Source organism: Lathamus discolor, chromosome 6, assembly GCF_037157495.1.
Source record: "Lathamus discolor isolate bLatDis1 chromosome 6, bLatDis1.hap1, whole genome shotgun sequence".
In the NCBI taxonomy this organism is placed as follows: Eukaryota; Metazoa; Chordata; class Aves; order Psittaciformes; family Psittacidae; genus Lathamus; species Lathamus discolor.
In genome coordinates this window covers 81925949-81937248 of record NC_088889.1, presented here as the reverse complement: position 1 = coordinate 81937248, position 11300 = coordinate 81925949, and the positions used below count along the sequence as shown (strand labels likewise).

Below are 11300 nucleotides of genomic sequence, written 5' to 3'. Positions count from 1 at the left end.
ATGCCCCACTTTGCAAGACTGACACCAGCAGTTCAATAGTCCTGCTAACACCACAGACACCACACACAGAGAATCGCAGACTGGTTTGGGTTGGAAGGGACCTTAAAGCTCATCCAATTCCAACCCACTGCCATGGTCAGGGGCACCTTCCACTAGAACAGGTTGCCCAAAGCCCCGTCCAACCTGGCCTTGAATGCTGCCAGGGATGGGGCAGCCACAGCTTCGCTGGGCAACCTGTGCCAGTGCCTCACCACCCTCATAGGACAGATTTTTTTCCTAATGTCTAATCTAAATCTACCCTATTTCAGTTTAAAACCATTGCTCTTTGTCCATTCACTATGATCATGTCACAATTTCTCAGGAGGCTACTAGCATTCATGCTCTAAGTAATAGCTTGTCTGGTACTGTATATATTATGAGCTGCAATAAGTCTATCTGGCTTTTTATGTCTTTCCCTGATTAAAACATCCTCATGGTTACAACAGGTTGGACTATTCAGAGATTTGGAGTTTGCGAATTCTACCCTCAACTCCAATACTGCCTGGGATTATTGTTATCTACAGCTGCAGAACATGTAATTGTTGTTAGGTGAGGGGATGCTCACAGCCACTGAACTGCAGTGTATTGCAAACACAGCTAAGCTCCCTAAAACTAGTTTCCTTCAGTCCAGTAGCCTTTTAACTAGGGTGCTGTGAAGCTCCCATCCCTGATTGATTTATTCAGGTGTTCCTGGGCTGAGTTCAACACTGCAGCAGCTGATCCACAGCCCAGATCTTTGTCTCCTGGCTTTATGTTTAAAACACCTTCCTGAGATGCTGAGATCCCCCTTCACCCAGTCTAGCAGGGAGGACTGACTGGAATCTAAATGATTTTCTACTTTTTAAATGATTGCTTCAAGTGGCAAAGGTGGGACTGGATGTAGAGAAATGGGAAATATTTCAGGGAAAAACCAAGGAAGGACTTATGTATGTCCTAGCTTGAAAAAGGAAGGAAAAAAAATTCCAAACTCTAAACCACTTTAGGGATGTGGAAAATTCTTTCCTGCTCAGACCTGATTTACCTTCCTGATAGATTTCCCCTGAGGAGGGTGAAGGATGAGGCAGCAAATTTCTGCAGGGAGGGAAGCTTGTTTGTCACAATGGCGACGACATAGATGAAGGACTCCAATGCCTGCCAGGAATGCCAGGTGTATCATGTACCCACCTGAATTTCTCAGAGTAGACAGCTGTCGTGTGTAAATATGAGCCTTGAAGAAAAGGCTTGGCTCACTGCAGAACATTCTGGGTGCTCTGGCTGGAGCCATTTGGATATACAGGTTTCCTTTCCAGGAGAAAGACTTGGCAATTTCAACATGAAAAAAAAAAAAAAAAGAAGAAGAAGAAAGAAAGAAATTTCCAGTAAAATGAAAATTCCATATATTTTTTTAGGCAAACGCAAGCATGCTTTTATTAAATTACAAATTCTTGCTCCGTTTTTTATTTTATCATTATAGGATGAAATTTTCTGTAAAAGATATAAAAAAGAAGAAATTAAGACAAAAATTTTACCAGTATGTTTCTTTATTTCCAATCTTTTACTGAAGTCAACAATTCCTCATTAATTTAGGCCATCATAATTTTTTTAGATTCTTATTCCCACCATTAACCAGATTATTTGACTTCTGTAGAAAAAAATGTGATGACGCTGTAAAGTCACAAAGTATTTTCATCTGGAATATAAATGGAAGTAACCTTTCCAAACAGAATATATTAACATATGCTGGATAATCCATTGGTTATTCTGAGACCTCTTTCTTTCAGTCTTTAATCACTAAAGCCATCATTTTAAAGTCAGCTTTACAAATGGCAAAAGGACCAATAGCTCTCTTGAGAATGTGTTTGCTTTTTCTTAATCTGGGCAAGGTCTCACAAATGTGCCATATTCTAGTAATTATTTTTTAAGCAGAAATGTCATCCCCTTCCCTAAAATGATAAACAAATCTGATTCTTCAGAATTCCATTAAGCTCCTTGCAAATGAATTAATCCTCATCTGAGAAGTATGAATATGCAGATAGCTTCACCCTATTATATCTTACTCTTTTAAACAGAAGGAAATTAGAAAAAAGCAGAAACTAACAAATATCCCCAGGCAAGATTTGCAAGACCCTGAAGAAAATGGAGAAGTACAGCTGTTGCGCTTCTCCTCTTGTAAGACAGAGAACGAAACTGATACAATACACCTAAAAAGGGGTCATGTAAGGAGAAAATAAGTGCAGTAAATTGCTGACAGCTCAGGAGAGCTGTAACATCATGTTTTTTAAAAAGACCACTCTCTCTGCTCTATCTTAAATCACTGAAGTTCAAGCTTCTGCCTTTGGGAGAAGATGCGAAACTAAGGATTTCAGTGGCAATACATGCTTTCTTTCAGTCCTTTTTTTTCAAATCCCATAAGCACCATGTTGTCTTCTTGAAGATACATCCAAAGGCTTTGTCCACTGATGTGGATCATTTAGCAGGGAGCAACTACCTGGAAACGGCACTGCAGTGGTCAGTGACTGTGATGGGGTTTGGTCTATTTTGATTTTGATGGCAATCATAGAGACTATGCCATGTGAAGAGTCACCTTCCATTAGACCAAGTTGCTTGAAGCCCTGTTCAGCCTGGCCTTGAACATTTCCAGGGATGGAGCAGCCACAGCTTCTCTGGACAACCTGATCCACTGTCTCACCACCCTCACAGTAAAGAATTTCTTCCTAATATCTAGTTTATATCTACCCTCTTTCAGTTTAAAGCCATTCCCTCTTGTCCTGTCAGTACAGGGCCTTGTAAAAAGTTCCTCTCCAGCTTTCTTGTTGGCTGCTTTTAGGTACTAGAGGGTTGTTCTAAGGTCTTCCGGGAGCATTCTCTTCTCTTCTTCATGAGGTGCTGGCTCATTGTCCATCTTCTCAGTGCTGTTCTCAATCCGTTCTCTGCCCAGCCTGTATTTGTGGTTGGGATTGCCCCAACACAGATGCAGGACCTTGCACTTGGCCTTGTTGAAATTCATGGGGTTTGCACAGGCCCCCCTCAAGCCTGTCAAGGTCCCTCTGGATGGCATCCCTTTCCTCCAACATGTCAACTGCTTGATGTCATAAGCAACCTTGCTGAGGGTGCACCCAATCCCAATGTCTGCGTCACCAACAAGCATCATCGCTATGGGTAGGATCTACAGCAACCTGAACAACACGGTCACACCATGCATGTCCAGCCATATCTAATGCTCTGTCCTAAGCATATAGAAGAGAGCTCAGCTGTCTAAGAGCACATCTGTGTCCATAGTCAGGACATACTGAATGTTTTGTTCTCAGAGCTACAAATCACCCAACATGTAATCAATGCAACTTGTCTGCCCCAGTTTATCTTGCATAATATAATAAACACTAACTAGCATTGGCTGTTTATATGAAATTGCATTCTTTAACTTGACACTGTACTAGCTCTCTGCTTCCCTCCCAGCAATAACCCCATGGTACAGAGGAAGTTTGATTTGGAACAAAAATCTATTTGTTTGTATAGATCAAGGCAGAGGTATTATTTCCCATATAAAAATTAATGAATGCAGTAATCACAGACAGCATTCACTACCAGAAGGAACACAGGCTCATTGACCTAGCAATAAGCTCAGGCAGGAGCGGAGTGGAGTTTTTCACTAATTAATTTGATGGAGAAAAGAAACATTGCACAGCATAATGAGGAATAAAAGCTAAATAGCCAAATATGTTATATGTTTGTGCCCTCATCTTTTATCTTCTCTGCCACTTCCTTTCCATATTTATTCAGCTTATATTGAAATGACTGAAACCTGTAACAAAGAAGAAGCCTTCTAATTGTGTAGGCCATCTATTCTTTATTGATAAGCTGAGCTTTTTCAGTGTTTTGCATTTTTGCTGTAGAAGATCTGTATAAATAGCTAAGGTGCAAGAGAAACATGCCTAAATACTGAAGCTATATTTACACACAGGCTCACATATGAGCCTGGAGCTACACAACAAATACTTGGCTAGGGCATAGCCTCAGTCTTCTGGAGAGATCATGCTTGCAGCCTGGTAATAGGTGTTTGACCACCCAGTGACCTTGCGGTAATGGAGGCAGGAAAAACAACAGCTCATTTATGAAATAGTCATCTATTATACCTATTTAAGACAAAGCAGGGAGAGCTGGTACCAGGTCTGAAGGACCAGAAGCAGAGAAATGTAGCAGGCTGCTTGTATTTTAAGGAAGATTAGGAAAATGCCTGTGTGGGACAGCAGAACATCCAGCTAAGAACACCACTGGGCTAATAATGTCCAAGAAGCTACTTACTTTCTTACAATGAGAAGGAAAAAATAAAAAGTGAGCAAATAAGGATAAGCCAGGTGTCTAATTCAACTACCAGATAGGACAAATGCCTGCAAGTTATAAAATCCATTGAACAGTCATGTTTCATGAACAACATTGTAAATCTGTTGGTTTTAGTGAGGGTTTTGTGATGTACATGCAAATCGCATTCAATACTGATGATATTAATCACCCCATCTTCCCCAAAGACCTATAGATATCTGTTGTAATTTCCCATAGTGACTAGCAGTACTATGTCTCTGTTTCTTGCTATTTCTCCCTTCTGCAATGTGTCAGTTCTGTAAGGTACCATGTGGAAAAAGAGAGATTTGTTTTGTCTTGTCCACAATGCCTGAGGTGCTCCGGACACATGGCTGTCAGCCCAGGATCTGAATCTCCATGAACCAAAGTGCCAGCTCTTAGAGTTGGAAGTTACACACAGATCAATAAAAGTTAATTCCCAAAGCACCAAAGCCTCTTTTGGAGATCTTCTACTGTGGTGCTCACCAGAAATCAAAAGCTTTGAAAGCAAAATTGTCCATCTATACTATATAAAGTGGAATTCATGGTTTTATTTCCCATCCTTCAGGCAGTGCTCAGTGCTCACTTACCACAGCATCACTTAGTCCATTCTCACACCTGCACCAGAAAGGCAGTAAAAAATTTACTGAAAAGTAAAAATGTTAACACAATCACTGAGATTTACACAGCTATAAACATGAAACCCACGGTGTGAATACATTTTTTAGAAACTTGTTTACTTTGTGAAGTTCTAACTTTATTGTATATCACCAATTCCACATCTGCTCACCATGACTTGAGATATCACTGCTGGATTAAGCTTTGTATGAGCACACAGAGCTACATGAATCCTCATTAAAACAAGCTTACAAAACTTTATGAGCTTGTTTCAGAGCTGACACTTGCTAAAGTTGGTCTTTCCTTCCCTTAAGCCAGAAAGAATGACAGAGTCCCTTGTACGTGTACTCTGCCACTCCACCAAGCCTCCCCAAGGATGGTAGCACATACACAGCTGGAGCACAGAATAAAAGGGAAACACCATTCCTGATTTTAAATGCATAAGCAAATTTGCATCCAATTTCCATGTTTATTAAAATAATTTTTCTCTCTGCACATAAAGGGCTCTGCTCCTCCAGTGACAGAGCAGGCTTGTTTCACAGGGACTGGGAGTCGCAGGTGCTGGCTAAACTCTGTCAGGCCTGTCTGCACAGCAAAACCAAAAAACCCAGGCCCCCACCTACAGATGTGCACTTAATGAACTCGAGTTCATCTGCAAAGTGAAATCATTCATGGCTGTCACACATTCCATGTACTGAGGAAAGGGGAGAGGGTGGCATCCTATCCTCTCCTTACAGAAGGAGCAAGCCCTATGGCACGGAATGAAGCACACCTACCCATCATCTTTCTGATGACTGCTGTTGAAAACACTTCAATGCAGCAAACACTAGAGACCATAGAAACAAAATCATTCCTTCTCATGTGTTTTACTTAAGCCCCTATTAGTTTCTTCTGTGCCTGAGAGCAGGAAGGTTTAGAGTGAGGGTCTGTTGATGGTTTACCACAATGCTATGCTTTAAGAAAAATTAAAATGAAGCTAGACTCAGGGTGATGAGAGACCTGTGAAAAAATTACAGCCTTCGTGATGGGGATTTAATTATTCTAGTATTGACAAAAATGAGAATTAAAAGAGGGATCAACCTGCTGGCTTCCACGGCCAGTAAAAATCAGGTTTATCTTTCACTGTTTATTGAGTTCATACACGTGATAAACTCAATGGTCTGATGGGTGTTTAGTGCTTTACAATAATACATCACTGGGCTTGAAGTAATCATGGTCTTGGGCTATGAAGGTAACAAGACTTCAGACAGCATCATGCTGCTAAGCTCAAATATTCCCAGAAAGCTGGTGGGAGAGGAAGGGGGAGAACAAGGAAAGAGTGATATTTAAAGCAAACAGAGTAAATAATGCAATCATGTTGATCCCAGTAACAGCTAACAGTTAAAAGTGATAATGGAAGTTACTGGAGTAAAGCAACAATATATCAAACATAGACAGAAAGCAATTACAAAAGGTATAATAGAAAATTGAAAGGACAAGCTAACTCATGTAAAAAGCTCACAAAAGCTCTGTAAAACATTCAAGGGGAAAAAGTTGCACTTGCTAATAATACTAATAATCAGTAAAGGTTTAGGGAATGCTAATTAGCATAGAGCTGCTCTTCATTTGTACAAGAAAGTATGGTTTCATCCAGGTTTGAATAAATGACTGAATGGCAGAGACTAAACTCATTGGTGTTCTTTTAAACGTGAAAACCCCCTACAGTTCTGGCATCAGTCAGTAATGTGCCAGAAATACATTTATTCAGAGACTTCAAGAGATTTTCTAAAGCCACCAAACCATCTGCAAGGAAAACATGAGTTACCACAGGTAACATGACCCCAGCACTGGGTGAGATGTAAGCCAGTGCTGTTGTGCTCAGCTTAGAATATGTGCTCAGCTTAGAATATTTGCTCCCTTTGAGGTCTTTCCTACACCACTCATTTCATTGCTTCTACCTTTCCAAGAAACACAATTTACTTTCAGACTGGAAAAACAAGACATACAGAAGCCATACAAACAGGGAATACTGAACAGGAGGAAAATAAGACACCAGTCATCTCAGGGTTCAATTCCACATTCAGCCTCAGCTTTTCTGGACAGTTCAGTTACTTAGATGTCTAGTAGGATTTTCAACACCATCTTGACTTTAGAAGCCTCAGTGTTTAGTCCATGTTTCCTCAACCCAGGGCTGAGAATAGTACTCAGCACTATGAAAGGGATAAGTCTATTGTTGCTCTTTCAGTATCCAAAGAATAAAATTCACACAAGGAAGATTCATACAACTGTGTATCTTGAATTCAATAATGCAACTCACCAAATACTGAGATTTAGATTTTAAAAATAAGCACAACAAAGACTATTAACTATGAAGAAACCTGCGCTTCTCCACCCTGGCTGAGAATGCTCATTTCTCTGTTTTAAGTATTTTTCTTGCTTTTAAGCTCATTTGTTTTTTAACTGCTGCATCTTTAATAACATTGTTTATGCATCAAAACCACCTGTTTCAGGAATCTGACAGCTATCTAATGAAGATGATGCTTTAGAACCTAAGCTGAACCATCTATGAAGAAATAATGATCCATTCCATTCTTAAACAATAGAATTCTGTGCATCACTGATGAGCCAACTAAATCTATGTAATACTCGTTGCTTTTGATAGAAAAATCATGCCATCATTATGTGGAAGGCTTTACTCTCATTCCCAACAGAATTCAGCCATTTGCCCATATTTAACTCCCCAAGCAAAGGAATTAATCATTCTTTCACTATTGTGCCTGCACAAAGGAACAGTAAACACTTAGCCTTGACATTTTTCTAGCAGAAGTCAATATCTAAATGTTAGTCCCATTCTGCATTTGTTCTTTGTATTAACATCAATTCATTAAAGATGCAACAAGCAGCTTTAAAAGACATTTCAATAGGAAATACCTAAAAGGCCAGTCCAACTGGTGCAGAAGTCTTGGTTTTAAGAGCACATAATCAACTGCAAACCACAAATACGCAGAGCAAATGATACCTAAATATTCAACAGAAAAGTACAGAAGGTAATTTAAAACTGAACCCATCATTTCTGCACCAAAAAGCACTGTAACACTGTCACACTGTATGAAGGAGATCCTCTAGAACTACATGCTCTAGAGGATGTATATGATAGGTTACGCGTATCAAGGTAGAGTTATCACCACTCCAGGTCTGTGGGTAAAGGGCTGTGAAGACAGCAGAGGTATCAGGTGCTATGTGGAGTGGGCAGATGAAGGCAGGAGTTGTTTGCCCATGCAGACCACCATGTCCACACAAATACTCCCTCCCAGTGCCCCAGTCAGCCTGCCCACGGCCAGGGTGCACACAGCTCTGCCTGGCCTCATGTTATGTGTGTGGCTCTGGGGGTTTGGGAGACCACACTGATTTTTCTGCTTGGGTCTGTGTATCTGATTATTGGTTTCTAAATATAATTGGAGATACTAATTTCTTGGCATTTAGTTCTGCTTTAGGAAATTATCTCATGTGTTAGTTTTCTCCATGTTCTCAAAGAGCACCATGACTTCTCTGCCAAGTAAGAAACTGCAAGCTATAGTTTCTGTTACGAATAAACACTTCAAAAGCAGAATAAACCTCAAAACACAGGGTTCAAAGCAAGGAGAGCACCAGGGTGCTGCAGAAGGCAAAGAAAAGAAAATTTTGAGAAGAGACATTGGGCAAATCCTGGGTTTAGAACCAACCATTAAATTAGCAATCATTAGCACTTCTTTCCTTTTATTAACAGTACTTCCAATGTTTAAGGTCAATCATCAGCAAGTCCCACAGTTCAGAGGTCAGGATATCTGGTACTCCCTCAGGGCACATGGATATGTGCAATTCTTCCTCATACATTCACCCAAAGTAGCAATACCTTTCTTAACATTCACCAGCTTAAAATAAAGATGCATTGAAAATGTACAATGTAATTACAACACTTTGGTTTTTCCCCATATATTTCATCACAGCAATATAAAATTCAAGGTCATTAAGCAGTGAGCATGACAGTTTATTACAGCTTCATCTCAAACTCCATACATGCATGCTTTGTCTTCATTTTTATTATGATCTGGATAAAATTTCCCTCAGACAGATTAGAATAATCACTGAATGAAGTCTTCAAAATTTAGGCACAAACTAGTACAAAATGCCAACAAAAATAGCATGAAACCTGTCGCATCCAAATTTCTAACAATGGTAGGGTTTGTAAGCTTCAATATTTAAATGTAAAAGGACTTTATTTCAAGTACTGTAAAAGAGAAACATTGCCACTTACTGGCAGTACCAATGTCTCTGCAATATTTGTAAGCATTTGTGTGCATCTTTCAAAAGCTCTATTAACCTTTATAGTATTTGTCAATAAAAAGCCCCATTAACATTTAAACTGTGTATGTCCAAGTGCCTATTTCAAACAGGAATCAAAAGATAGTCTGTTTATTACAGACTACATTATTGGGCCTGTATGCATTGGAGAGTTTGAAAAGCTCACATTTCTTAAGGTAAAGAAAAAACAAAGTTAAAAAAAGTAAAAAAAGAGAAAAAAAAAATCAACTGGCAAACAGGCTGCTCATGGCCGAGCAGAAGGGACAGCCACAGGAGTGAATGGGTATCACCAACATCAAACAGCCTTGGAAAGAATGATACAATCAGCTGGTGCCACTTCACAAATACTGGAGGTGTGAAGAGATCACACTGTCTACAAAACTGAAATTTAAATACTGCTTTAGCAGCAGGATCATTGGAACTTACCTGACATCAACAATCTGTCTTCACTGGGCAAAAACCTGATTTTAATCAAAGATAACATAATCATTAGATAAGAATTGAAATCACAGCTGTGCAGATGACAGACTCTTCAATCAAGCTGCTGAACTGGAATTGAAAAAGACATAATTCACCAGTTCATGTATGTCCCCCAAAACTTTGTTTCAAGCACCACTGATTTAGTAAAATCTCTAGGTGCTGCTTCTGTAAAGTTGGTGTCAAGGAAAAAAGATCTCAAAATACAGAGACTGAGAGTGAAGTCAAGCAGTCTATTACCACTGCTTGTACAAATGATTAACAAAGACAGCATGACCTGTTCCACTGCAGAATAAAAATAAATCATTCATTGTCTTCAAGTATGGGAGATGCGCTCACAGTGACAACAGAGGCATTCATTTCATTACTTTACAACAAGGAAATCTATAGACTCCACAGAAAATTTACAACCAAAATGGAGCTAGTGTGACGAACAGTGACAATGTAAAGTCCACAAGTTCCACAAAAGCACATTTTAGTGGCTTTGCTTCCTCAGGCTCCAGTTTGATAGAGCACCACTGCATGAAATCAGTCCCTTCATCTCATGTCCGTCTTGTCTTCTGTTTTTTTGTTTGCCTCTTTGCATCCTCTGAGCCACCTGTGTCAGAACCAGTCTGTCCAAGAGCACGTACTCCTTGCAGCCGGGTTGTCAGCTGTAGCAATAAGGGAATTAGCTAGGCAAAGAAAAGAAGGGGAAGCAGGCTGTGATTACAATGGTATGTAAGGTGTGAATGAAAACCTTTTTCAGACCTATGTATCCCCAGATAAACAGAATTTATTGCAAAAATAGAACATCTACAAAGATACCAGAAAATGGCAGCAAGTCTTGGGAAGGAATCAGACCAAACTTCTGAAAATTTCTGACAACTGAAAACTAAAACACTTGTCAGTAAATTTTTTTTCCCCCTGCAGTAATCCACCCAAGAACAGCAGTTTGAGTCCTGAGTCTAGAAAACCACCACTGTTTTCAGTGACAGCAAAGAGAATCCCAGAGAATCCCATGTTCTGAGCTGTCCCTATGAGAGGAAATCAAACATCATAGACAAACTTCTTTTCTCTTATCAGCAAAATAGAAACGCAGACGTATCAGTGAAGACTAGGAGAGCATGGCTTGTTAACAAAGCCAAAGGGGTTATATAGTATGTAGTTGTATTTCTCTTGAGAGCTTTTTCACTAGGGAGGGTATAAAGCTAGAGACCAGACTCAATGACTTGCAAGATTCTTTCCAGTCTGATTGTTCCTGAAGTAAATTAAATAATTATTTTCATTTCTATTGTCACTGAGTCTGATTATCTGAATTTGAATGCTGCTACATTGGGTTTGTTTTTTTTCCCAAAGCCAATAAATGAGAAGATAAAGCTCAGAAGTGGCACAGGAACTCACCATCACACTAAGTTTTTTTAAGGAAGGTAACTGTCCAATAACATGGCTACACTGTGGCTTTTCTTAAAATGTGTCACATAAAAGGACAGCTGACTGCATCTCTGTCTGGGTAACAACTTCAACAAACCCTCACTTAACACAGTACA

The 11300-nt window shown here is 39.7% G+C and overlaps 1 protein-coding gene across 1 annotated transcript in view; it reads right to left on the bottom strand.

Moving 5' to 3' along the window:
• Positions 1 to 8692: 8692 nt before the first annotated feature.
• LOC136016649 (BOS complex subunit NOMO1) overlaps positions 8693 to 11300 on the bottom strand; it is a 29570-nt gene continuing 26962 nt past the window's right edge. The window contains exon 31 of the mRNA XM_065684205.1: positions 8693 to 10445. Coding sequence (XP_065540277.1) covers positions 10314 to 10445 — 132 coding nt within the window. The 3' untranslated portion in view covers positions 8693 to 10313. The remainder of the gene's footprint in view (positions 10446 to 11300) is intronic.